This window comes from Peromyscus californicus, unplaced genomic scaffold, assembly GCF_007827085.1.
Source record: "Peromyscus californicus insignis strain IS unplaced genomic scaffold, ASM782708v3 Scaffold_7__1_contigs__length_154581171, whole genome shotgun sequence".
Classification (NCBI taxonomy): domain Eukaryota; kingdom Metazoa; phylum Chordata; class Mammalia; order Rodentia; family Cricetidae; genus Peromyscus; species Peromyscus californicus.
The window spans coordinates 126,867,500-126,895,251 of NW_026294595.1; the positions used below are offsets into that span (position 1 = coordinate 126,867,500).

At 52.6% G+C, this 27,752-nt stretch overlaps 2 protein-coding genes across 5 annotated transcripts; both read right to left on the reverse strand.

Moving 5' to 3' along the window:
* Positions 1-1,537: 1,537 nt before the first annotated feature.
* Foxs1 (forkhead box S1) lies at positions 1,538-3,791 on the reverse strand. Its single transcript, XM_052723979.1, has one exon. It carries the CDS (start codon positions 2,772-2,774, stop codon positions 1,785-1,787), a length of 990 nt encoding a protein of 329 aa, XP_052579939.1. The 5' UTR covers positions 2,775-3,791; the 3' UTR covers positions 1,538-1,784.
* An 8,969-nt stretch (positions 3,792-12,760) lies between these two features.
* Positions 12,761-24,294, reverse strand: Dusp15 (dual specificity phosphatase 15). 4 transcript variants are annotated; one of them, XM_052724524.1, is made up of 7 exons: positions 24,035-24,293; positions 23,364-23,397; positions 21,707-21,789; positions 18,829-18,878; positions 17,866-17,940; positions 16,384-16,555; positions 12,761-15,307 (listed from the first exon to the last, which is right to left on the reverse strand). In XM_052724524.1, exons 1-7 carry the CDS (start codon positions 24,053-24,055, stop codon positions 15,035-15,037), a joined length of 708 nt encoding a protein of 235 aa, XP_052580484.1. In that variant the 5' UTR covers positions 24,056-24,293; the 3' UTR covers positions 12,761-15,034. The 4 variants fall into 4 exon arrangements, with proteins under 4 accessions (XP_052580484.1, XP_052580486.1, XP_052580487.1 ...); XM_052724526.1 differs by lacking the exon at positions 23,364-23,397; XM_052724527.1 differs by lacking the exons at positions 23,364-23,397; positions 24,035-24,293 and adding an exon at positions 22,667-23,356.
* Positions 24,295-27,752: the final 3,458 nt, after the last annotated feature.

Sequence of the window (27,752 nt, forward strand, 5' to 3'; positions counted from 1 at the left end):
GCAGCAGGCATGGCTGGGAGGGGGAGATGGGAGGGGAGGAGGGGGCAGTCCACTTCCCCCAGCTGGCCAGGCATTTTCCCACCCCCTTCCAGTCACAGCAAGCTTTCGTCCCTCAGGTCCCCCCTCCACCTCAGTTCTGGAGTCTGTGGGAACCAGACAGCTCAGTCAGGCCAGCCAACTTGCTTCCTCCAAAGCCCCAGGGGACCTCTGAAGGGAGGAGGGAGCCACAGAGGCTGAAGTCAGTGGATAAGCCGCCCAGGGAAGGACTTGTGGAGGAGACTAGGCCACTTGACTGAGAAAGGGCAGCCACTGGGTGCCACCTCATGGGACGGAAGGCCTTCTGAGCTCTCTGCCGAAGATTAAAACGGGGGCACATCAGCTCTTTGGCCCCTCAGCCTCAGCCCGTACCCACGGCACGGAAGAGGTGATGGAGGCTCAGGAACTGTTTGCTTCTCTGTTCCTTGCAGAAGGTGCAGTGAGTTCTCAGGTTCCTGTCTGGTCCTCTGGTGGGCACCATGCTAACCGCCATACCTCGTGTTCTGCTCGAGAGAATAGTTAGTTCATGGCAAAGCTTGGAGCTCAGTTGCCTCTGCTTAGTACCTAGGACAGCCCCCACCCTCAAAGAAATGTGTTCACAAAGAGTCACAGGAGGGTAGTGAGATGGCTTAAGTGGGTAATGGCCCCTGTGTTTGGTCTCTAGGCCCCATGTGGTAGAAGGAGAGAATCGACTCCTACAAGTTGCCTCTGAACCCCGTGAGCTCTCTCTCTCTCTCTCTCTCTCTCTCTCTCTCTCTCTCTCTCTCTCTCTCTCTCTCTCTCTCTCTCTCATACACACACACACACACAAATTAATGTAATATGATTTTGGCAAAAAGTTACCAGGAGACTTCAGACTTCAGAGACCCAGGGACCCAGGAGAGGTCCCGTTACTGTGGAGAGTTCAGATAAAGGCCAGGTGCTGCTTTTTAACCTTGGATTCCTGTCTGCCCAAGGGTGAAGGGTGTCTTATCAGCCCTGGTGTTCAGCAAGGCTCGACTCCTCCTCTGGGGCCCTCCCATGCTGTCCCAGAGGCAACTTTCCACCCTGCACCTTCCCTCAGCTTGTGTCGGCCGTGCAGACCTGGGTACCCGTTGTTCTGCCGGTCTTTTGAACTTCCGCTGGAGCTGGGGTGAGCTCTGAGCCTTGGCTCCTACTATTTATTGTAAATGGGGCTGGTAGTCCATAGAACCCAAGCAAGATGGTAGAAACAAGCCTGGGAGGGGATGGCAGCGGGCATGGGGAGGCTTCGTAAAAAGGGTGTCCAGCTACAAGTTCAAGGACAGAAAGCAGCCTCTTAGGCCAGCCCAGCTTTCCCATACTCTGTGGACCTTGGCTGCATCTTCTCTCTGCCTGCCCTCATGCCCTACTTTTCCTTCCTGGGAAACTCCCCAAGAAAGTCCCCAGCAGGAGAAGTCTCAAGCAGGACCTTTCCAGATGGGTGCCCCACACAGAACCCAGCATCCTGGTCCTTAGCCCCAGTCATTCAGCAGACAGACCCTCACCATCACACTGGCTTTATTAGCCCTGACAACCACAGAGAAAATCCCGAGGGTCCCACTTGCCCTCATCCCAAGTTTGTCTGGAGGCCCCAGGGACCTGGCTGACTGCTCACTTCTGCCTTCTGATCCTCACAGTCCTTGGCCTCCCAGGGCTTGGGTCCTTGTAGAGCGCCCTAGGTCCTACAGCCAGACGGAGTCTGCAGAGAATAGTTGACAGAGACCCTGCAGAGGGACTGCTGCAGTCAATCACTCGAAGAAGAACATTCCTGGTGTCCGGTAAAGGGAAGGGGGTAATCCCAGGGGGTACCCGGAGCCTCCCTGGACAGGGAAGTTCCCAGTCACCCAGGGTTCCTTGGAGTCAGCTGGCAGGGGCAGTGGGGCCCGGTGAGAGGCTGAAGGAGTCGAGGGTGCAGGGGTGGGGACTGCAGAGGCCAAGAGGTGTTCAAGGCTCGGGTCAGTCCCCATACAGAAATTCAGCGCCTGCATCCGGCACTGGTAGCTGCTCCCGATGCCCTCAGGGGCCACACCAGGTGTGGGGGCCTTGCCGAGACTCTCAGCTTCAGAGAAGGCAGCCGAAAAGCTGGATGCTGGGCACTGGGAGGGTGAGGTGGCTTCGGGGAGCTCCCTTGGGCCTGCAGACTTGGACGAGCACATCTCTTTGGATCCAGTGGGCAGCTGGGGCCTGGCGTCACTGGTTGCTGGGCATACACTGGCTGGCAACGATCCCATCAGACCCCCAAAGTTTAGGCCCTTGAGGTTTGGCACCTCTGGTGGGAATGGGCACAGCCTGCTAGTAGTGGTGTTGGGGGCTCCTGGGTCTGGGCTGGCAGCTCTGAGGGGTCTGTGGTCTGCCTTGACAGGGCCCTTGGTGCCCTGGGCACCTGTGCGCTTGGTGAAGCGTCTGCGGCGGCGGAGGAAGCTGCCATGCTGGAACATGTCGTGGCAGTCGGGATCCAGGGTCCAGTAGCTGCCCTTGCCTGGCTTGCGGTCGTCGCGGGGCACCTTGACGAAGCACTCATTGAGAGACAGGTTATGGCGGATGCTGTTCTGCCAGCCTGGCCGATTGTGCCGGTAAAAAGCGAAGCGGCCCATGATGTAGCCGTAGATGCCACTGAGGGTGGCCCGCTGCCCCGGTGAACTCTGGATAGCCATGGCAATCAGGGCTATGTAGCTGTAAGGGGGCTTGGTGGACTCTGCCGAAGGAGCCAAGGATCCCGGCGATGGTTGCTGCTGCATGCTGACTGTTGCTGGGACTGCAGAGCCGGGGACGGCATTCAGGGCTGGCGAGCTGCACAGGCTGCCCAGGCCGTTAAAAAACCCACTGGCCCAGCCTCCCAGCCTAGAAAGGCAAAAAGAGGTGGGCCCACCACGCTGCCCTTCCCTCCTCTCACACCGCCCTTGTCAAGTCTAAGGAGGCGGGCAAGAGAATCCAGCAGTTGGAAGCTGTGAGCAGCTGTGAAGAGGTGGGAGGGCAGAGACATGCTCTGAAGCTGAGTGAGACAGGGAGGGGGGGGGAGGCTTACATACATACATACATACATACATACATATATACAGACAGACAGACACACACACACACACACACACACGCACACGCACACGCACACGCACACGCACACGCACACGCACACGCACACACACACGAGATAGAACCAGACATTTGGAGAGAGTCAATAAGCATACAGAGAGAGTGCCAGTCACAGTAGGGGAAAAGAAGGAAAGAACCTGGAGACAGAAGGACCTGCAGGGACACAGGTATGACCAGAGGTGGAGCAGGGGAGGAGAAGGGTGGAATCTCAGCAGTGTCCCTATGGAGCGCGAAAAGCCACAGCGGCTTCTCAGGTACCGTAGTTCTGGCTTTCCCTCTCCTCCTTTGCCACCTCCTTCCCACACCATGGAGCCCTTGGCGCCACACTATTCCAAGTCCTGGTTATTGGCCTGTGTACTTAAGAGGGCTACAAGGACAGGAAGGAGGTTGGTTGCTCAACACGGTTCCCCTGAGCCCTGGCGCCCTCTAGTGACTGCTGTGGGGAGGATGATAGCCTTCTGGGCGGAGCTCTCAGCCTCCCATCTCTAAAAAGGAATTGTCCAGGCCATGGTGAGGACCGGACAGGATCCCTTAGAAGCCGGAGCCCTGGGAGAGCCTAGTGCAGAGGAGGGCTGCATGTCCTGTGAACTCAGGCTCCTCTAGCCTCAGCCTGGAGCTGGGGCATGGCAAGGGCCAGGACAAAGTCAGTTCTTTCAATGGATCAGTGTTTTCTCTGCCCCCCCCCCCCCCCCCCCCCGCAACCCAAGTCAGTGGCCACCTGTTGTGGGCCTGGCCAGCTTATGCACCCCATCCTGGTTTTTAAATCAGGTATTGTGTAACTCCTTAACATCATCACATTTGTGAGGATCAGGAGTGGGGACAGTCATAGAACCTCAGCTGGGAACAGGCTGGGAAACCCAAGAGTATAAAGACCATGCTGTTTTGCTCTGTCCTCCATGTCCAGCACTGGGCACTGGAGCAACTCAATAAACATTCCTGGAATGACTGGACAAAGAAATGCAATGAACTTCGTTCGGTCCTTTGTCAAATCATAACATTTTTCTCCGCACAGAAGTGGCTTATTGGCTGCGGGTCTAGTTCAGTGCTTAGCATACACACAAAGCCCAGAGTTTGATTCCCAGCACTAAAAAATAGAAAAAGAAACAGAGGCTCGTTGACATGTTGTTGAAAGAGATGTATTATGTTGGCATCCATCAGAATCCTATAAGTCACCTCACTCACAAGGCAGGGGGAGGACAAAGAGGACACACTGCTTGTTGAAAGGTCCCCTCTGTCCTCACTAGGTCCCCTCTAGCAGTCAGTAAAGAACTGCGGGCCGTGGGGAGAAGCTGGCCCCTAGTCTTGGATTCTGCCTTAGAGCTGTATTCATTTTTTCCAAAGACAGACTCCCACAGGTGCTTCAGCTACGGCATCCAAAGCCCAGGACTCTGGCCAAGTGTTCTGCTTTGGGACCACCCCCAGCACCCCTAAAATAGAAATGATAGGTAGGACAAAGGGCCTGAAACCCAGAGCACCTGGGCTGTAGTGGCTCTTTTGCTTCTTCTTCTTTTTTTTTTTTTTTAGGGGGAGAGTGTTTCAAGACAGGGTTTCTCTGTGTAGCCCTGGCTGTTCTGGAACTCACTCTGTAGACCAGGCTGGCCTCGAGCTCCCAGAGATCCTCCTGCTTCTGCCTCCGAGTGCCGGAATCAAAGGCGTCACCACCACTCAGCAAGGAGTCTTTTGCTATTGGTTGGCCCTACTCTAAACAGTTCTCAGGGTCTGATCACTGGGAAGCAGTGCTTTAAAGCAAACTGGAAGAGCTTTACAGCAGGGCAAGGCTGGCTCTAAGGAATCAGCTGTAGCCATGTTGGACCAGTGACAAATGATTTTGTCCTATATCTGCCTCAAATTCAAGGGGCCTCCAAGTCAAGTTCTAGCTGACCCCCATTCCCAGCTGCCAGTCACATCCTGCATTCCAAGGCTCTAGCCTCAGGGTAGAGGGGTGAAGGCTATCTTGGACTTCGTTGTTCAGTGACCTGGGCAGAGATCTCCACTGGTTCAGGGAGGGCAGGGTTGAGGGTAAAGGACCCATACCCCATGGTGGACTGATTTTAGTCGTTGTTTAGCAGTCGGTTTAGGACTCATTCTGCTGTGCCAGAAGGTGGGGGATGCTGCTGGGGGCACTGGGCTGGGTGGGGCTCTTGTGAGGCCTCGAGGTACCGAAACTTCCAGCAGGAGGAGCTGGTGAGCCAAGACTGGTTCCACCTGCGGCGGCACCTGGCAACGAGGCAACACTTTTCCCACATTCTGGGTGGGAGCCAAGCTCATTTTTGAGTCACACAGACCAGAGAGTTGTAAAGTGTGTGTGTGTGTGTGTGTGTGTGTGTGTGTGTGTGTGTGTGTGTGTGTGTGTGTGTGTGTGTGTGTGCTGGGACTGGGGGGAGCTGGGTCTAGGGAGCATCAGTGAGAGGCCGTTTAGAAAGGGTTGAAGAAGAGGGAGAGACTCACAAGAGCCATGATGAGCCTCTCCTCTGGCTGGTCTGGAGGTCCTGGGTACTCCTCGCCAGAGCGCAGACTGATTTGGTATTCAGGCTTGGGGCGGCCGTCCTATGGGTGGGCCTGTAGCTCTGCAGGTCTGCAGCTCTGCGGGTGCAGAGACTGTGATGGCAGGACCAAGAACTTTGCATCCCACCTGGTGCCCACTTTGGGTTCATATCCCATACCTACATGCCCTGTGTGCCTGTGCCTTTAGCCCGTTTCCATGTCTCAATCCGCATCTACTCCAGGACTGTCTATTCCATGCTCCAGTGTCTATGTCCCTGCCTCCTACCCCTGTATGGTCACTCCATGCCTTTGTGCCCATCCCTTGCCCATTGCTATTCACCAATGCTTGTCTTGTGCCCACTGTGCCTAATGCCCGCTTTAAACATGTGCCCAAGTCCTGTGCTTTTGTCTCACGTCCGAGGACCAAAGCTGCCCCTGCCTGCGCCCCCTACAGGCCTAAAAGGAATCTGCCACCAGCCCCGATACCCACGTTCTTTCTCATCCTTGGTGCCTCTGTGTGGTGTCTTGTTTCCTAGTGATGATCTCTCTGAGACCACACGCCTGAAGCCACAGTCCAGGCCACTGTGGCCCTGTCACCGGGTCACACTGTGGTGCTTACCCCGGAGGAAGGCGACCTGTCCAGCAGCTGGTAGGTGCGCTCACGCTCCAGTTAGGCCGCCCTGGCACAGACACTGGGAGATTTCGCCCTTGGGCGCCACCGCAGGAGCACGCCGGGCTCCAGATGTCACAGCAGGCGCTGCAGCACGCAGGCAAAAGAGAATTTCCTGGAAACTAGCGGCGGCGGCTCCAACCAGAAGTCTGCAGGGCCAGAGTGCCAGGGGACTTGGGGAGCCTCTTCCCTGGCCTGATATCCACAGCACCCTTCTTCTTTGCCCTCAATACAATGTGGAACAACCTGGAGGTCCTCTGGCTCCCATCACGGGAATTTTTCCACTTTCCTTCTCTCAGTCAGCAACACTGAGTAAGTCTGGCAGTAGAAATAGCAATAGATCCCAGTGTAGAAACACTGGTAGTCTGGGACTCATTTGGTACAGTGCTCCTCTCGTGTGCGTGAGGCCCTGGGTTGCAACCCCAGGACCACAGACAACCGGTGAGGTCTCAACTCTGCACCAAGAACTACAGGCAATCAAGGAATGCTGATAACTGGAGACAGTCTTCCCCAGGGAAGATACACCAATTAATTATCCAATACCAAATGAGAAGCCCTGAAAACATATGCATACGAGTGTACATTATACAGACTGAGCAGGTTGTACTTACTATTTAGGAATACACACACACATACCACCTCCACCACCATCACCACCATCACCACCATCATCACCATCACCACCACCACCACCACCAACAACAACAACCCACCACTACCCACCACCACCACCACCTCCTCCACCATCACCACCACCACCACACCACCACCACCATACCACCACCATCACCATCACCACCCACCACCACCACCACCCATCTCCACCTCCTCCACCACCACTAACAACAACAAAAAAGAAAAGAGAGGCCATGAATTTGAAAGAGAACAAGAGGGGATGCATAGGACCATCTGGAGGGAGGAAAGGGAAGGGGGAAATGATGTAATTATATTACAATCTAAAAACATCATTAAAAATAATAAAATAAACTTACACAAGAACCAGACATGATGGCACACAGTTGTAATCCCAGAACATGGGATGTGGAAACAGGAGGATCAGAAGTTCCAGGTCATCCTCTGCTACACAGCAAGTGCAGGCCAGCCTGGGCTGTTCCAGACCCTGTCTCAAAGTTTAGCGCTAAGGACATTGGGAGGCATGACCTGTGGTCTGGGATTGCAGGAGGTTCTTTCAACAGTGGTTTTTTTTTTGTCTTGCTTTTTAGATTTATTTATTTTATTTTATTATTTTTTTGTTTTTGGTTTTTCGAGACAGGGTTTCTCTGTGTAGCTTTGCGCCTTTTTCCTGGAACTCACTTGGTAGCCCAGCTGGCCTCGAACTCACAGAGATCCGCCTGGCTCTGCCTCCCGAGTGCTGGGATTAAAGGCATGTGCCACCACCGCCCGGCTAGATTTATTTTTATTTATATGTATATGTGAATGTGTGCCAAATTTGTGCAGGTGACCACGGAGGTCAGAGGAGCCCATTAGATGCCCGAAACTAAAGTTACAGGTGGTTGTGAGCCATGTCGGACACGGATGCTTCCAACCAAACTCCCACCCTCTGGCGGCAGACACAGTAACAAGATCAACAATTCAGCAGCTCTCTTCCAGCTGGAGTGGCAACACGGGTCTGCCCTCAAGGTTCAGGTTAGGGTCTGGGCTCCCGCACCAGGCCCTCAGAACCTAGTCTCCCCCTGCTGTTGGGCAGCTGAGACCTGCTAGTAACAAGCTGTGTGAGCTCAGGACAGGGGGTGTCTGATGGTAAAAGGGGAATAATGCTGTTTCTGTCGCACAGAGCTGTGGGGGTGCTTAGGAGGACACCGGGTATCAGTCAGGGCCTCAAACATTACCCCTGTGGCTTTGGCCTGTCGGCACTGGGTGCTTTGGCTAAGAGATGCAGGGCAGCTGTTCCCACTTCTACAGTTTGGCAGTTGGTCAGATGGGAGTGCCTTTAGCATCCTTACCAGGGTTTCTGAACTTCTCAGAGGTTGTTGGGCTCCAGGAGTATCTGGAGTTCCATGCCTGGTACCCTGGGAGGAGGGTAAACAGTCAGAAACCACTTCCTCCCGGCCCCTCAAACCTCAGATCTAGGCCAGAGAGGAGACAGGAGTACGTGATGAGACTAAGCCCTTACTGTGGCCAGGCAAAGGGCCTGGCATGGGGAGGCTTCTGGCATCCTGCAGGGACACTCCTTGTCTTTTTTTTTTTTTTTTTTTTTTTTTTTGTGGCTAATCTTCAGATTAGCTTCAGCTATTCTGGGCATCAGAGAGGGCCAGCAGTGAAGATGAGTTGTGAGACCAAGGCTCAGAGAAGTTGCTAGGCTATTTCCACCTGAGCAGAGAGAGCACTGAGTAATCTGAAGGCCAGCTAGGACTAATGGGACCTGTAAGTTTCAGAACGTAAGACCCTTCTGCCCTGGAGGTAAAGAAAGAGCTGATGAGGCTGTTGGAAGGGATAGATTCAGATGCTGGGGAGAGACATGCTGGACTGAAGAATCCGGAGGATGACAGAGTCGGGGTCACAGGTAGACAGGATGCTGAGGAGGCGCTAGGGACATAGAATGGGAGATAAGGACACAGCAATGAGCCACAGATGATAGAGAGGCATTCACAGGGATGACAGGTAAGCAGACAGCAAAAAGGAGGCATGCAGATACAGAGAGGGGACCAGTGAGGGATCTGGATCTGGAGGGGCAAGTGGGGAAGAGGGAGGGACCTGTGGGTGATAGGGGAGTGGTGGGTGTGGCTTGAGGCAGATAAAATGATGGGACTGAAGGAAGGGCAGGTGATGGGGACAGGCAGGGAGCCAGGCTGATGGAGGGGAAGGAAGGATGAAACTGATCATGATGGGAAAAGTGGAACTCAGGGCACAAAAGGCAGATGGGGGGAAGGAATGAGGGAATTGCTAGAGAGGGTGGGGCTACTATCAGGCTTGGATGAGATGTGCCTGAGCTGGCCAGGCTGATGGGGTTGAGAGGACACACTGACCTGGTCTGTCCTGCAGGCTAGTTCACTCACTTCCCTCAGGGGCTCCTAGAAAATCTCTCCTCATCATAGAGAGCCTGGAGCCTGGTCATTTTATCAATCAGGGATGGCCAGCTATTCCCTGGGCCCCCCAAGAAGTCTTGCAATGGAGGTAACCCCAGAGAGAATGACCACAGCCTACTGCCTGTCCTCAGACAAGCCCAGTTTCCTCCTTTCCAAGCAGTGTTTACCCATCGTGAGTTTAAGGGTGTGGAGGTGGGTACCTGGGTGATGCACTCTCGAATGTCATAGAAGTCCATACTCTTGTTGAGGGCACAGAGGAGCCAGGTCTTCCAGATGGAGGCTTCCTCCTTGTCAGAATCCTGAAGATGCTTGCCCCTGTGCACAGCCCAGGCCTGAAGATGAGTGGGGGACTCGAAGAGGAATGGCCTGGATGAGGCTGGCACCAGGACAGGGTGAGGGACATCCTGACATCTTACTTCCTTTCCCTCCTGTCTCTCTCCTCCACCCTTATGCCATCCCATATTCTTTGAGCTCCTACTATAATCTAGCCAGAGGTGGGAATTAGATGGGGCCCAAGACAGAACAATCCTTGGTCTCAAGGAACTCCCATGCAACGGCTTCCAGCTTGTGACTGATGTGGATAAGAAGGTGATGAGTATAGATGTATGGAAGACAGATCATGACTAACTCTAGAATGCCCTGGTCAGTGCTTTGCATATTGATTCTGCACGGGAATAAAGATTTCTCAACTTGAAGAAATAATAGATGACAGGATATAAAATAGTGGCAGATTTGATGAATGCAGAACCATGAGGCCACGTCTCTCCCAATTGCCAGGATGGACAGAGGTGGTGCTCCCAGCAACCACCACCACAGACAATACCGCTGGAAATTCCCTTAACCAGTCCCACATGTGCACAAAGCACCCAACTCACAGTTACAGCCTACATGTCACATTTATTCATTGTATGGAGGGTCCTCTAACTCAAAGACAGTTTGGGCTCAGGGCAGAGGGTGCCTGGGACGCAACTAGAGAACCGTTGTCTTTTTTACTGCTGTGGCCCCAGTGACTAGACTTGCCTGGCACACAGAGGGTACTCAGCCAGCATGTGCTGGATGCATCGAGCTGGACTTTAAGGGTGAGTAGAAAATTATGAGGTGGAGTGATGTTCCTGGACCAGCCCTGGCCAAGTCCTGCTGGGATGGAAAATATGGTGCATTCAGGGAACAGTGAGCAGCCTGGCCTGGAAGAGCCGGGCGTGTGTGTCTGAGGGTGTATGTTTAGCTGGTTCTCTTAATCAAGATTGTTTTGTTGTAGGGAGTCTCTGTTAGGCTCCTATGAGGTTCTGGTCACACCATTATCACCAACCCATCACTCCATACCCTTGTTTTGTGCTTTTTTGTTCAGAATATGGCTGCGTATAAACTGTGGATTCATTACCAGTGTTAACTCCTGCAAAAGCCTACAAGTTCACCCAGTGAGGTATGACATGGCCTTCGTGTTTCAGAAGCACTAGCCAGCACCTCACACTCTGCTTCAGGGCCATTCTAGATAATGCAACCTCTCTCTCTCTCTCTCTCTCTCTCTCTCTCTCTCTCTCTCTCTCTCTCGGCAAAAAGAAACATATTTTAAATGTGGCCTTGCAATAGACACTTGTTTGTAGCACAAGAGCTAAAGGGAAGGTGGTGTTCCTTTATTTATGCTTAACTCACAGGATTCAAATTCTTTGTCAAGAGCTGGGGTCCGGTGTATGCAGCTCAGTGATAACACCCATGCCTAGCATGCCCAAAGCCCTGGGTTCAATCTCCCAGCACCACCAGAATAAAAACCAGTCAACATGTCTGAAACTGGCTGTTTTGAAGAAGTGTTTTAAAACTCTCCCAAACCTTTCCCCGAGCCACGAATAACCAACTGCACATCAAGCCTATCGCCCTAAAAACCAAGCTCCCCTCTCCTGAGTGGCACTAGACAGCGCCCCCTTCATTAGCTCCTCCTTCCCAGCTCCTCCAGTCCTGATCTCATCCGACTTCTGTCCCTTCTGCTTGCAAGGCAAGTGTTGGTTTAGGGGTTACAAATACATTTGAATCAGGGGAATGTGCAGATATGGAATCCATGTGGTGGGGAGAGAAGAGAGAGTTAGAGGCGGACCGTGATTGCCCTTGAAGGTCCAACTTTATCCACGAGTGCTGGGACAGTGAGAGGGTTGAAGTGAAGGTCGTGTGTGTGTGTGTGTGTGTGTGTGTGTGTGTGTGTGTGTGTATGTGTGTGATGCCCCCTGTTGGGTGGCGAGGCAGGGGCCGCCAGGATGCCTCCAGAACACTCTTCTCGGAATAGCAGTATGTAAAGTTTAAGGGGCAGGCCACGCGACCACCATTCAACACTCTTTGGATGGCCACTGCATGCCAGGCTCTGTGTTCAAGGTCGTCACTCTCAGGGAGATCATGGTGTGCCAGGAGGAGATGACAGGCTCGTTTTAGGATCAAGGGGGAAGCAGAGGGATGACTTGGGAGAAGCAGTAGGTTAGAGCTTAGTGAGTTAAATCAATGGATGCCCCAGGGAAAGCTGTGTCCAGGAAGAGACTGCTAAGGAGAGGAGTGGCCAGGATAGTGGAGGAAGGAAGCAATGTAGGCAGAGGGAGCATCTTGTGGGAGGCTCCAATTGTGAGATGAGAGGAAGCATTTAGAAACCGAAAGAAGCCGGGTGGTGGTGGTGCACGCCTTTAATCCCAGCACTCGGGAGGCAGAGACAGGCGGATCTTTGTGAGTTCGAGGCCAGCCTGGTCTACAGAGCGAGATCCAGGAAAGGTGCAAAGCTACACAGAGAAACCCTGTCTTGAAAAAACAAACAAAAAAAAACCAAAACAAACAAACAAAAAAAGAAACTGAAAGAAATAAAGTTGGAGAGGAGAGGGAGGCCAGAGATAGGGCCTGGGAGGGCTACTTCCCGTGGCCTCTCTGGCCAGGGTGAGGAGGGGACCACAGCACCTGGACAGCGAGGAGCCACAGATGACTCCAAAGAGGGGCAGGTTACGACCATCTCATCACTGGGAAGGATGCTAGCCGGCTTCCCACTCTCATTCCCATGCAGGCACTCCGTGGATTGCACTTGTCCCCTCACATTTTGGAATTGCCTACCAAGTGACTGCTCGTTCTTCTGCTGGCCTGGCTGCATTGGGGCCTTTAATAGCGTATACTTATGTTAGAAAGATCTGTGGCACCACCAGGGATAGCTAGGATCCAAAGCTCTGTGTCTGTGCCCCCTTGCCACCTCCTGAGAACTACATCTAGAATTTACAGGTTCCTGGTGGGATCCAAGATCCACTGAAATTGTATGGGAACATTTTCACACTGATATGTTTTTTGAGGGGGTTGGTATCTTTTGGAAGGGAGGAGGTTGAAACAGAGTCTCACGATTTAGCCCAGGCTGGTTTTTGAATAAAAATCCTCCTGCCTCTGCCTCCTGAGTGTTTGATTGTAGATATGCACCACCACACCTGGTTCTAGAACTTTTTTATTATCAAGAAATATTTGCAGTATGAAAGATGTTGAGTAGTTCAGACTGCCCCAACCCTTGTTGTGTATGTGGTGGAACTGAGGCTTTGAAAGAAAAAAAAATTCCTAGTGCAGCATGGACAGGTGGGGAGTGAAATCTCCCCTTCACAAGCACCTGTGGGAGGCTTCTTCTCCTTCTCTCGGTCCCACATGCCAGCAGCTGTCCCATGATACTTATGCAGCCACAGTCCACTTCAGACTCAGACCTGTGAGCTCTAGAGGGGCACAAAACATTTCATGTGATTAACATGAGTAATAATTAGTTGTCCTTTTATATTGGTGAGAGGTTGGTTCCAGGACCCCCACTGGATAGCAAAATGCATGGCAAATCCCTTAAACCAAGTGGTGGACTACTTACACCTATATACTTTAACTGTCTCTAAATACTTAGACTGCTTAATCCGAAGCAAATGCTAGGAGGCTGTTAGATTGTTTAGGGAAAAAAGTCTGTAGGTGTTTAGTATAGGTGGGATAGTTTTCCCAACTATGCTCCAACCGAAGCTGGAGTTTTAGAAGCCACCCCGAGGTGTCCTGTCCATCCAAGCAGCCTCCTATGTGTCAGAGGAACCCTTCACATTTCTAGATCACAAAGGGTAAATAATGAAGAGAGCAGGGTCTGCAGCCAGGCTGCCCAAGTTCACATCCTAGCACCATCTCTTGCTCATGACCTGGGGCACCAGCCTCCATTTTCCTCTCTGATAAATGCGGTACCTGTTAGAGAGGGTAGAATGAGGGTCAGCTGAGCCGCAGTGTTTAGAACAGTTGAAAGTCCTGCACTGTTGAGGTCAAGGAGCCTCTGGAAGGGTCTGGAACACTATACCAAAGAGCTTGGTTCTGTCTGTGGATTGGGACCACCTTTTTGTTTTTAAGAGGGACAGAAGGGCTAGAAAACAGGTGGACTGTGGTGCCACCGGCCAATTAGGAGGATGCAGGCTCCCTGTCCCCCGGGGAGCCCAGCCACCTTTCTGTTCACACGGTCCTAACTTTTCATGTAACTGCGCCTTCAATTTGAGATTGCCAGTTGCCCCTCCCGCCTCCGGTCAGATGGCACGATGGTCCACTCCCTGACCCCTTCTTATGGTATCTTCCACTAGAATGTCAGCCATGTACAGACAAGGTTTGCTCACTGCTGTAGCCCCGGGGCCCAGCACAGTACCTGACACTCTGTATGCTCAACGAACACTTCGAGTGGATGAGGAACTGGGGGTTGGTGCTGGTCGTTCACCATTCCTTCAGCTTAGTGCTGGGGGCTGTGCTTCCCCATCAGCCATGAAGCCACAAGAGTCCGCTGAGTCCTAACGACTTCAGCTCCCTCAGGTACTCAGCTCCTGTGACACCCCTTCCTCTGCCCATCCACAGGGTTACTTACTGCTTTATTGGATGTCCTGCCACCCGCCCCCCCCCTCCCTGCACCCCAGTTGGTCCTGGGTCTTCCCCTTCAGGAACCTCCACACCAGGAGTTACTTCCTCCCTGCTCTCACAACTGGGAATGACCTGCTCTAGCTGTGTGTGCTTGGGCCAGCTGCCTGACCTCTCTGAGCCTGGGTGTTCTCCCTGAGTATAAAGCCATCTCAGACAGTAAAAGATAACGTGAAGGCAACACCACCAACTGGAGCACACTGGCCAGTTATTTGTGTCGGGGGTGGGGGGCTGGATAAGAGGAAGGGGCCTCAGAGAGGTGATGCGCCCAAAGAAAAGGGGCTCGGGGCGGTGTCAGAAGTTCAGGGCTCTGGGAGAGATAGGGGTTGGGTGTGTGTGTGTCACAGAGGGGCATGGTCTTGGAATTCAGCTCTGCAGACTGATGGGGAATGGCGCTCTCCCGGGTTCCTGGAAGCTGCTTCCGCCCTGCCTCCTGCAGGACGCAGAACCCAGGCTCTGCGGAATGACCAGAGGCACCTGGCCAGGCAGCATCTGCGTCTCTTTAATCTCCTCCAGGCCGGTCCACCCCACCCGACCCTTCCTCCTTCTCCCCCACTGTCGGGGTGGAGGTCCAGGACCCCTCCCCCGGGCCCAAGGACTAAGGCACCAGGTGGCTTGAAGCAGGCCGGCGGACCGGAGACTCAGAGGGGACGCTGAGGACGGACTCAGACAAGCGTGGTGGGTACTGGGCATGGGCGAGGCTCCCACGGGCTCTGGGTGCATCGCGGGAGCGGGCAGCCCCGGCCGCCCGCGAAGGGCTGTGGCGTGAGGACGGGCGGAGCGGCGGGCACGGCGCTCACTTGCCGCCCTTGCGCGACAGGCACCGCGGGAGGCAGGAGAAAGTCTGCTTGATCCGCGCCAGCAGCGGCAGCGGCCGGTGGGCGTCCCGCGGCGATCGCGGTACCAGGCGCTGCAGGGGCCCCTCGGAAGCGGCCAAGGACGCTGTGGCCGACGCGCCGGAGGTCGCCGAACCCTGGCGACGGCGCCTGCAGAGAGGCAGCAGCGTGCGCAATTCCTCCTCGTCGTGGAACGGGCTCTCCCCGAAGCGCTCCTCCAGCTGCCGGCGAAGCTGGGGCGGGGAGGGGGAGCGGGGCGCAGGTCTAGCCGCCACCAGTTTGCCACCTTCACCCCCTCCCCACACCTGGCTCTTCTAAGTCTCCTCTGTCTTCATTCTAAGACTTTCCAACACTCACGCAGGGGCGCGCGCGCGCGGGTCGGGGGCGCCCGCCTCACCTAAACCCCACTTACCCTTGACACTCCATCTTCCAGACTGGCCGCTGCAAACCGCATTAAACCACCTGCCTTGAGCCTCTGTCCCCTTTTGTGAACGCAAAGACACCACACATCCGGGGTTTCTTCCTTGTCTGCCCCTGGCCTGGGGCAGTCCTGGAGTCCCCTTATGCCACCTTCTGAGAACCTTCCAGGTACTCCATTCCTTTCTCTCTCTCCCACTCCTACTTGGCTGTGTGGCCTCAAGCTGGTATTTCCATGTGCTGTCCCCCAAGAAGTGCTAAGAGAAGGACTCCTTTGGCCTCAGAAAGACGCTGGGGTGGAATAGAACACAGACCCCAAGTGGACGAACTCTGGACTACCTTGTATTGGGGACACCTGTGATGGTCTATAAACATCTGAACTCTCAGTTAAAAAGACAAACAAAACAAAACCTGAAAACCCAGGCCAGGTGTGGTGACCTGTGGTGCAATCCCAGTGTTTGGGAGTCTGAGGCAGGAGGATTGTGAGTTTGAGAGTGAAGGGGGGGTGGCTGGTGAGAGGCATAGGGTGGATCCCCTCCAAAGGGTGCTAAGATCAAGGATGCTTCCCAGGCCTTGCACAGCCCCAGTCCTTCACAGCTCCAGCCCTTCACAGCTCCAGCCCTGCACAGCCCCAGTCCTGCACAGCTCCAGCCCTTCACAGCCCCAGCCCTGCACAGCTCCAGCCCTTCACAGCTCTAGCCCTTCACAGCTCCAGCTCTTCACAGCTCCAGCCCTGCACAGCTCCAGCCCTGCACAGCTCCAGCCCTTCACAGCTCCAGCCCTTCACAGCCCCAGCCCTGCACAGCTCCAGCCCTGCACAGCTCCAGCCCTTCACAGCTCCAGCCCTGCACAGCCCCAGCCCTGCACAGCCCCAGTCCCGCACAGCCCCTACCTTCTGGGAGTTTCCCCAGCCAAACTCCTCAAGCTGCTGCCTAAAGCCTGGGTTTGGGTTGGCGATGGGCCTGGTGGCCTTGATGGCTTCAAGTACTTCCCGCCAGCCTAGTCCAGTCACTGTCATCACATAGGCAATCACAATGGTGGTACTTCGAGATATACCTGCAAAGCTGGATCCCGGACAACCCCAGGCTTCAGGAAAGTCTCTCTTCCTTCCATATGCCCTCACTGCCAGGTCCCTTGCCTTACTGGAGCCTCCCCATGCTTGCCCCTTGAGTCCCAACCATGGGGAGCCTGCCTGGAATTCCCTTCCTAGCTCTAAGATTTGGCTTGTGACATTTCCCTTCCTTCAGACCAGTACTCTGTCCCCTACTCCAAGGGATTTGCTGAAACATCATTCATTCATTCAACAACCGCCCGCCCCCGCCACCCCCCCCCCCCCCCCCCCGCCACCCCATCATGTTTTTGTTCAGGCACTGGGGTATGGTAAGGAAAAAAACTCATGATCTCTGCTGCCCTGAAGCTTACACTATAGTTTGGAGAAACAGCCACTAACCAAAGCAACAATTTCAGATACTTGAAGACTAGATGAGTCTGGGGCTTGAAGAGCCATACAAATAGAGGTTTCTTGAGTGGGGGTAGGAGAGGTGTAGGGACGAGGCTCCCTAGGAAGTGACATCAAGCCGAGTCTTGAAAGATAGGGCTAGAGAAATGGGTGAATTGTGAAGTGCTTGTTCAGTGTGTACGAGGCTGAGTTCAATTGCCCACGAGATAAAACAAAACAAAGTATTCTATGTAGTATGTACAACAATCGTGAGGTAGAAGATGGGCTGTGGATTTGAAGATGGAGAGGTTAGGTTAACTGGATATGGGGAGAGCTAGGTCCTTTTTTCTTTTCTTTTTTTTTCCCTTTCTCTTTTCTTTTTTCATTTTTCCTGAGACAGGGTTTCTTTGTGTAGCCCTGGATGTCCTGGAACTCACTCTGTAGACCAGGCTGGTCTCAAACTCACAGAGATCCGCCTGTCTCTGCCTTCCAGGTGCTGGGATTAAAGGCATGCGCCACCACCATCAGCTGGAGAGCTAGGTCTTAAGAGAGCTAGTCCCTCGGCCCCAGCCAGAACCCTCGGTGAGATGCCATGGGATGAGCGGCACCCTTTGGGTCAGGGACACTGGAGAAGATTCCTAGCCATGAACTCCTGCCTCAAAGGGAAGAGAGGCGAGGGGCTAGGATGCATGGATTACCTATGTGACCCCACCCAGCTCCCTCAAGAGCCCTGTCAGCGTGGCATTCATCCCTCCACTTTACAGATAAGGAAACCAAGTCTCAGAAAACTGTAGCTGCTGGGCTACATCCCAGGAGTGATGAACCTCTGGGGGGTCTGTCCCGATGAGGGATGGACTGTCAGTACCGTGACAGTCTAGAGGGAACTTGCCCCACAGGATAGGCATGCATGTGGGGAGGAAGCCCTTCAGAACTCACCAGTGTACAAGGCAGTTACCCCCGTTGAGGCGGCAACCGTGGATAAAGTTGACACATTCTTTGAAGTGCTTTTTGCTAGAGAAGAAAGCAACAGGAAAGGGAGTGCTGGGGTGGGGGGGCAGGTCTCTCAGGAGCCTCCTCCTCCTCCTCCTCCTCCTCCTCCTCCTCCTCCTCCTCCTCCTCCTCCTCCTCATGTACAGACAGCAAGGGACAGAGAACCCTAGGTTTTCAGTGCAGTCAGCGTGTACAGTGAATCGGGACGCTGCTCAGGAAGGAGGCAGCAGAGCAGGCAGGAAGAGAGGCTGGCCCCACCAGCTGACTTAAGTATGAGGAACAAGCTTCCACTATGGCTGTATTCTGGCCTTTCAAGGACAGAGCTGTGGGGAGCGCTAGGTGCCATTTCTCTAGGGTCTGCAACTGGAGGATCTGGAACAGTAGTTAGCAGTGGACTGGGAGAAGAGTCCCAAAGGGACAGGCTTCAGCCTGGGTCCATCCCAAGCTTGAGATATCGGTGCTAGTAAACCAAATACAACCCTCGTTTTCCAGAGATCTTGCAATTGCCAGGTCCAGTCCCACATCCTCAACTCAGGTCACCTCATCTTTGCAAACATCGACTCATCACATACTGCCGTTATGTAGCTAAAGCTCAGAGAGGACAAGTGATTTTGCCAAGGTCACACAGCAGTAAATGGAAAAGGTTGGCTGTGAACCAGGTGTCTTAACTGCAAGCCAGGATGCAGGTCAAGTCTGACCCTCACATCTGCTGTGTACCTTGTCCCAAGAGACAGGACACTTTCTTCGCATCACAGGGGAGGAGGCTGAGGCCTGGAGAGAGCTTAGTAGGGACATGCTGCAAGGGCTCTGGGTGCCCTGTGACAGCTTTCTGGCCTGAATACTCTAGGCCCTCACCCCCACCCCAGGGGCAGCTCTCTGTCAGCTCTGGGCCCATCCTGGGGAACTTACATGTGTACCTCAGGAGTATCAGCTACTGAGATTCGAAGGTACGCGATACCCTGCAGGGATGAAACACATGCTCAGATGGTGAGGCCTTGCCCGTACCTCTCCCCTAGCCTGAGTTGCCAAGGCCAGTGTGACTCCGGCCCCTTCCTGCCCCTCTCTAGGCCACCATTGTCTTCCTGCCCACAAAGAGCAGGTACTATTTGTATGGACCTGCCAGCTCCGTCTATAAAGATGACGTCCTCACCCACAGGTGACCTGGACATGAGGACTTGGAAGCTGGGAAGGTGTTTCTTCAAGGACTCTCCTCCAGGCAGGGATTGCAAAGTTATGCAGTGAAAAGGACAGAGCTCATTCGCCTTGAAGAGTATGAACCACGAAAAGAACAGTCAAGCATAGTGACCACACACTCATAATCCTAGCACTCAGGAGGCTGAGGCCAGCCTGGGCTGTCACAGGAAGTCCTGTCTCAAAAGACAAACAAACAACACACACATCCACCACCACCACCACCACCACCACCACCACCACCACCACCACCACCACCACCACCACCACCACCGGCAGTCAACATCATCAACAACAGCTTCATGAACTGGTCTGACAGGCTTTGCTTCCTGCTGAAACTCCACACCAGGGTATTAGGGATATTTCTGTCCATGTTACAAGCCCTTCACTGCCATTTCTCAAAGATTTCCCTCAATACTTTGTGACTTCGCACAGCCCTTTTCAGGGGCCCGGTCTGCTGTTGACTGTGACTCTTCAAGGACACAGGACCTGTCCTCTTGTGTCCATGGAAATGTGTCCCATCTCTTTCTAACACTTCCAAGGTCATGGAATGCCACGTTGTTTGCAAGATCTGCAGTTTCCCTTTGCAGTGTGTTTGGCTGTGGGTTTGTTTGCCTGGGGGCATCCAACCCTGCCTGCTGAATTCCCTGCTGGGAGGGACGGCTGCTGGGGAGGTGTCCGGGCAGGGCTCTTTCCCTCAGCACTCATTTCTTTAATAAACACATTAATAACTTGGAAAGCCTGCCCATGCAATCTGTTCAGACTACATACTCCAGTGCTCTAGAACGAGGCTGCCCTAGAATGCAAAATCAGATTGCACTAGCCTGGAAATTGCTTCATAGACAACGAAAGTCACAGATCATCGTCAGCTGCCCTTGGAGACCATTACATTTGATAGGAGACCAAACAAACACAAACAAACAAACAAGTCCAAGGCCCAGAGAGGGTAAAAGACCCTGCCCAAGGTCATCATAGCAAGTATGTGGTGGATTCTGTCTTTTTTTGTTTTAACTTAAAAGATTTATTTATGTGTATAAGTGTTCTGCTTGCATGTATGTATGTGTGCTTTTATGTGCCCAGTGCCCATCAGATCTCTCTGGAACTGGAGTTTACAGTGTGAGCTGCCATGTGGGTGCTGGCAACCAAGCCTAGGTCTTTTACAAGAACAAATGCTTTTAACCACTGAGCCATCTCTCTGCCCCCCTAGAGCCTGGTTTTTTTTGTTTTTTTGTTTTGTTTTTAAATCTGAGATTTCCAGAGCCTTTTTGATCTACCATTCCTTCTCTGTAATAGTAGTAGACACAGACTCTAGACAAGGGGCTCTTTTGTGTGTGTGTGTGTGTGTGTGTGCGTGTGCGTGTGCGTGTGCGTGTGTGTGTGTGTGTGTGTGTGTGTGTGTGTGCCTATGAATACACATATGTATGTATGGGGGTGACTATATACATTTGTGTGTATGCATGCCGAGGTCAGGTGTTTTGCTCTGTCACCCTCTACTTTATCCTCACATCCCCACGGAGACAGGTTCTCTCACAGAAGCTGGAAATGCTTTTTAGCTGGGCTGGCAGCCAGCTGGTCCCAGAGATTCCCTTATCTTCATCCCCTCTACTTCCAGTGCCAGAGTTATTATAGGCACATGTGGGCATGCCTGGCTTTTACATGGTGCTGGGAATCTGCAGAAAGTCCTCTTAGACACCAAGCCATCTCCCTAGCCTGGGATAAGAGTATTAAAAAAATTATCTTTTTTTTCCCAGTTATATTTTGTTGAGCATCTATATGTGGCTCAAAGAAACCCAGTGAAGTAGTACTATTGTAACATTTGCATTTAATAGGCGGGTGCCTGGGGCTCAGCTTTTCTTGTGCACAAGGTCACAAAGAGAATAAATGGTCTCCTGATTCCAGCACCAGTTGTCAGAGTTTCTTACTTTCTCCCTTTGGGTCCTAACACCCTCCCTCATCTCTTCCTTAGGATTCCATGAGGGCAAAGCCGATCATCCAATGAGACTGTGTCTTACAGCATGCAGAAATGTCTTCCACATCTGGCAGACCCTCTGCACCCTCACAACAGCCCTCTGGGGCAGTCGGGATCAAAGGCCCCAAGGAGCTGACGTCATGGCCCAAGATTGCACAGCAAGACACAGAACCCGGGATCTTCTGTTTGGAATGATCCAGACACTTGGCAATTGGAAGGATGCCCAGGTAGGTGCAAAAAAGATTAATATGAGACCTGCATTAATGTCTTAATATTAAGGATTGATATGAGATCCCTAGGGTCAGATGGCCTATGTCCAAATCCTAGTTGGCCAGCTTCTTCACTATATGACCTTACATGACTTCATTTACCTCTGTGGTCTCAGTCACCAAACAGGGATGATAGAACAGTCCACTCAATGGACTGTTCTATCATCAGTGGATGAGTCAGCTTGGGGGCAAGATGGCAGTCCAAGGACTGTGGCTCAAGAACAGAGCATTTGCTTAGCATGTTTGATAACCTGGGCTCCATTTTCAATACCAGAAAGTAGGGATGGGGTGGGGAGCAGCCCTGGACCTACAGCTCTCCCTCCCCACCTCTCAGCCTGGAATGGAGAGCTTGGAGTACCTGCATTAGAGGTTGGGGTGATTCATGGATAGAGATGATATGTGTAATCTTATTCCGGCCCAACTGATCCGGGTCTTTGGCATCTGAAAGAAACAGGACGCTTGAGCTAAACTGGCAGTGTGACTAATTTATTCCTAATGACCAAACGCAGAGAAAGCCAATGCCCAGCTTGCCTCCTCACCTCTCCCTTCCAGCTTGGCCCACCCTCTGCTGGCTTGCCCATTCCTTCCCCACCTCGGGGGTACCCATCAAAGACAGGCCGGTGCTGTTTTTCCCATCCCAAACACCTATCTCCCTAGCTCATCCTTGGACTCAGCAATTCTACTTCTAGGAATCTGTGGACAGAGCAGTTAACATGGAAAGCTGCACATGGAGGCGGAAGTTCTCCGCAGTGCTATTTATTGCAGAAGCAGCTAACTGTTTGGAACAATCTAATGTCCACCCAAAAGAGACAGAACGAAAAAATAATACAACTGTACTTTGGACTCCTGTGTAACGATCAAAATGATCCCTATGAGCTGATATATGATGATGTCCCCAATATATATTTTAAGTGGGACACACATCACCTCCTGAACAGCATGCAGAATGAGGTTCCATTTGTTTTAAATATTACATATGTATCTACAATATATGACAAAATACCCAGGACTACACCCCTTAGGACTGTCAGTGGTCATCTCTGAGGAGGGAGCTGTACTGGCGTGCACCTTTTATAACCAGGGTAAATAACACATAGTCCTTCTTATAGCCAGGCACTTATTTCCTCATTCAACAAATATTCCCCATATGCCCGCTATGTGCCAGCTTTGGCTGGGCACTGAGTCTGGGGTCAACTTCATGGCTCTTGTCCTTGTGGAACTAACACATGACTAAGCTGAATCCTCTCAGAAATCAATGTGGCAGGAGCTGCCGAGGAGCTCCTAGGGAGGAAGGAGCCAGGGCTCTGGGGTGGGTCACCTGAGTCTTCTCTGTGACTTTTCCACCTTGGGTCCCCAGGCCTTGAGCCAGTCAGTCTCAGCACATTCTTCGCCACAAAGTCAAAGGTCTGTCTATGTTCAGATCTGGCTCCCTACCACCAGCCTGGGGGCCTGTGAAGGCAGGGATGGGGAGGGCACTGCCCCTCCCCCACGGAAAGTTGTGGAAGGGATGGAGGAGAGAAAAAGGCGGAAACTTGCAGGCTTGCCAGCCCCTGGCTTGAGGCTGCCTGGTGGTTCCTCTCAGGACTCTGCTTACAGGATCCGGTCCAGCTCCTCTTCAGAGGAGGCTGTGGGAGGAGAATCTCCAGCTTCCCCCTGAGGGAAGCCATACCCCCAGGCAGACCTCAACGAAAACCTTATGGAAGAGCCCGTGGGGGCCGGTGGGCCTTAGGCTGAGGAAGCGGGTAAGGCTCAGATCCTGAGCCCTTTGTGCGGGCCTTGGGGGAAGGCTGAATTGGGAGCCTCCATCAGTGATCCTCCCAGCCGGGGGACTGCCTGCCCTTGAACCCCCTAACGCTCCAGCTCCGAGTCCTTTCTCCTCCCAGCCTGGCGTCCTTGCCTCCCCCACACCCCATTCTTGAGAGCGTCTAAGTTGTGTGGGCCTGAGTGTGAATAGTGGACACAGGCCAGGGACAGGCAGTGTGCCATGGCCTTGGGACAGAGTGGAAAGTGCTCACCAATGAAGTTTCCAAGGTAGAGTCCAGGAAGTACCTGGAGGAAGGACAGCAGGGGTCAGGGGGCAGGCTGCACCCCTTCCCACCCATGGTAGCTGGGGCCCGCGGCTCTTCTCTATTGGTGATGGGACCTCAGGAAGCCATCTCCCTGATAGGTCTGGGTGCTGCGTGAGGGGTCTGGGGCTCTGGCAAGGATGCAAGAACAGGCAATCAAATTAACCACAGGAGGGGCCAGGGACCTCAGCCTGGGGACAGGTGGAAGAGGAGGGATGGGATGGGTAGAAAGTCCCAGGTAGAGATCAGGAAGGGGCGCCGAGTGGGCCCCCGAATGGAGGGGACTGAGGCAGGCCCAGGTGGAAGGCCATGCAGAGCAGAGCTGGAAGGATAGAGAGAGACACCAGAGTCCAGGAATCTCAGACCCTCACAGACACAGGGAGGCAGAGAGAAAAAGGCGCTCCCGCTCCCGGAGACGCCAGCGAAAGGCACAGCAAGAGTCAAGAGTCACGCAGAGGACAGACAGGCACGGGCAGAGACGGAGAAAGGCAGATGCAGTCTCCGAGGGCAGCGTGACAGAGATGTGGCATACATCTCGGAGCGGGAGCAGGAGGTCAGCGACCTGTCCAGGGCCCGGCCGCTGGGCGGGGACAGTCAGGCGTGGCGGGGGTTCCCCCTACCTTGGTCATGCCATTCCCCATGATCCAGAGGCCGGGTGGCCGGGCGCACCCCCAGCTCGGCGCCTGGAGAGCGCTGGGTTTACAGCTGCCCGGCTGGCCCAGGCCCAGAGCCTGCAGCCTGACGGGGGACTAGGGGCCCTGCGTTCGCGGCCCTGCCCAGCCCTGTCCAGCTGCCGCTGCCACCGCCCGCCGACCCCCGGCCCCGGAGGAAAGTGATGGAGCCGCCGCCGCCGCCGCCGCCGCCGCCACCGCCGCAGGCTCCTCCTACCCCCTCGGTCATGTGGGGTCCCCCTCCCCCGTGGGTCGTGGCGGGGGGCCGGACAAAGCCCCAGTGTGCGGGGCCCACGGCCCGCGGGACAACGGCAGCTTGTTGCGGCCGCGTGGGACGCCACCTCCGGAGGTGGGGGCGGGGCGCTCCCCCCACCCTGGCACCGTCAGGCGCGGCAACGGGCGGGGGGATGTGGTGGGGAGCCCCCAACGGGGCCCAGACACTCAGTTTGCGGCTGTGCCTGCACCTGCCCCCGGCTGGGGGCAAAGCAGCCAGCTTTTCCAGCCTGGGTTTCTTTAGTATGGAGGCTGGACTCATTGCTAAGGGCTCTGCTATTCGGTTTTTGTTTGGGACAAGAAATCAGAAAAAAAAAAAAAAAATTCCTTCCATTATCTCCCCCAGCCCATGCAGTCATGCTAGCAGCCATCCTTCCGCTCTCCCACTCTTCCCAGCATCCACATCTACTCACCCGTTCTATCCATTTACCCATCCATTCATCTTTCATCCATCCATCATCTATCTGCCCTCCCTTCCGTCCATTTAGGCGTCAGGCCACCCATTCACTCATCACTCATCTTCTCTCTCTCTCTCCCTCCCATCCATCATTCATTCACCCATCAGTCCACTTGCCTCTCAACCTTCCTCTCTCCTATCCACCCTTCCACATTCTCTGGCCCCCAGGAGATGGTGCCACGTGGGTAATTCTACTAGGACCAGACATAACTGCCATTCGAGGCGTGAAGAAACCGGGGGTGGGGTGGGGGGTGGGGTGGGGGGTAAATGTGGAGGAGAGCGACGTGTAGAGAGGCTCCAGTCAGCCGTGTCCTGGCTCAGAAAACGGCAACAAGATGTCCACAGTTCAAGCCTGTAATCACACTTGACTTGTTGAATAACCTGAGAAAGTCCCCCTGTGACACTGTCTGCATAAGCACGTTAAAATAAATGATCTAGGCGCTTCCTATGGGAACTGAACAGAAACAGCTGAGCCTGCTTTGTCCCTGTGGCCATCATCCCTATCCTTCTAAGTGACTACAGGGGAGTGCCCACACAGGCAGCTACAGAGAGTCTGTGTCAAGTATAATTGGAGAAAAAGAAACCCATTCTTTTAGGTTTCTCCCTTCCTTGAGTTCACAGCATGTTGTAGAATATTGGGATGTGTTACATCTGTTTATGCTGTGGAACTTTTGTTTCATGATGCAAAGATGTGCTGCATTCCTTTATATTGCATTTGTTTAACTCTGTGAAGCTATGTTTTGTCTAAAACACCTGATTGGTCTAATAAAGAGCTGAATGGCCAATAGCAAGGTGGGCCAATAGGTGGGGCTGGCAGGTAGAGAGAAAAAATGGGAGGAGGAATCTGAGAGGAAAAGAAGAAAGAGCAAGAGAACAAGGAGAGGAAGACGCTGGGGGCCAGCCACCCAGCCACACAGCAAGCCATGAAGTAAGAAGTAAAGAAAGGTAAACAGGAATAGAGAAAGAAAAAAACCCAGAGACAAAAGGTAGATGGGATAATTTAAGAAAAGCTGGCTAAAAACATGCCAAGCTAAGGCCGGGCATTTATAATTAGGAATAAGCCTCTGTGAGTGATTTTTTGGGGAACTGGATGACAGGCCTCCCAAAAGAGCAAAAGCAAACAACAACAGTGTATATGGGATATCTGGCTCAGCCTTCTCTGTTTTCATAAAACCCAAATTATTCAACAAATATTTAGTGAGAGGTAGGTACTAGGGACACAGTCTTGGGCTAAGATGAAGGCAGTTCTTAACTTCCTTAGCAAGCAGTCTAGACCTCAGTTTCCTAAGCTGTGGGTTTGGCCCAAACTGAATGTGTGATGGTTGTGAAAATTTTGGGCAACAGTAAAAGGTTTCTAAATATGTAATGGCTAAAAATTCAAAATTAAGCACATAGTGAGTCTGGGGTGTTTCAGACGGCAGTCACCTGTGTTGCACCATGTCCTATCACTGCAGCCTTGCCTTTGAATCTGCAACACGCACACTCTGCTCTGAGTATGCATGCTGTCAGGCACACACCACCCGTGAACTCCACCTGAAACACCTCAGGCCAGATTTGAGACTTTGGTATGTTATGGACTGTAGTGTTTTTACAGTACAAACTACTTTTAATTATGGGGGCGGGGGAAAAGACTCAATATTTTCCTGCCATCATTCCTCAGCATGGGTCAAACAAAAATATCTTCAATTATGTTATGTTGAAATTTTTTTTAAATGCTGATCGAGTTGCTGAATTCAATTTCCTAAAAATTATTACATGAATTTTGGGTTGGGATTAGGACAGACTTTTCAATGACTTCTGACATTTGTGCTACATATTTATACAAAGTGGCATTCTCAGCATCGATGATTATAAAATTAAAATATCAGTCCTGGAAAATGTCCTATGATATCAAATATTCAGCCAAGATTTAGTTCTTTATGCAGAAATTAAACAAGTACATCATCTCATTAGAATGCATATTTGTTAGAGGCCTTTTTATATATATGATAAAATTATATGTAGATTAAAAATTATTTCAGAATAAATCCTTTCATGATTTATTATCATTAAATGTTTGATTTATATGCCTACTTTATACACTTATATGCCCAGAGATTATTTCTTAGGGGAAAAGAGCTGGATACAGCTTAGCTGGTAGTGTTTGTCTAGCATGCATGAACCCTGGAGTTTGATGAGCATGTTTTTTTTTTTTTTTTTTTTTTTTGAGACAGGGTTTCTTTGTGTAACTTTGTGCCTTTCCTGGATCTCGCGCTGTAGACCAGGCTGGCCTCAAACTCACAGAGATCCGCCTGCCTCTGCCTCCCGAGTGCTGGGATTAAAGGCGTACGCCACCACCGCCCGGCGAACCCTGGAGTTTGAACCCCAGTATTCTTGTAACCTCCTGCAATCTAGCACTTGAGAGGCAGTGGTTGGCAGGGTCAGAATAGCAAGTTTGAGGCCAGCCTGTGTTACAAGAAACCTTGTCTCAGAAACAAAGAAACCCGAACCAAAAAGGGGCAGTGATCACAAATGGAAAAAATCTAAGAGGCCCTGGCCTAGTCCCTCCCATGAGGTACAAAATATGTACATGTAGAAATTGAATCTTTCTAGTATCCATGTGAAAACTGTGGATGCACATTAATTGTTGGTAATGTTTTGATTTAATTCAGTATATCCAGATACCATCATTTTAGCATTTGGTCAGTGTTTAGAAATTATCGATGATGCGTTAAGTCTTCAAAATGTGGTGTGTGGCTTCCCCTTTGGACTCATCTCAACTCAGGCAAGCTGCCTGGTAGACGCTGGTGGCCTTATGTGCTTAGTATCAACAAAATGCATGTCCTAGATCTAGGTAAGAAGGCAAAGTAAAACCGCGAACAGACATGACGCACTTACCGAAGGTGTGAGGAACCTCTCCGAAAGGCGACATTGGAGCTAGATCTGGCACAGCTACTG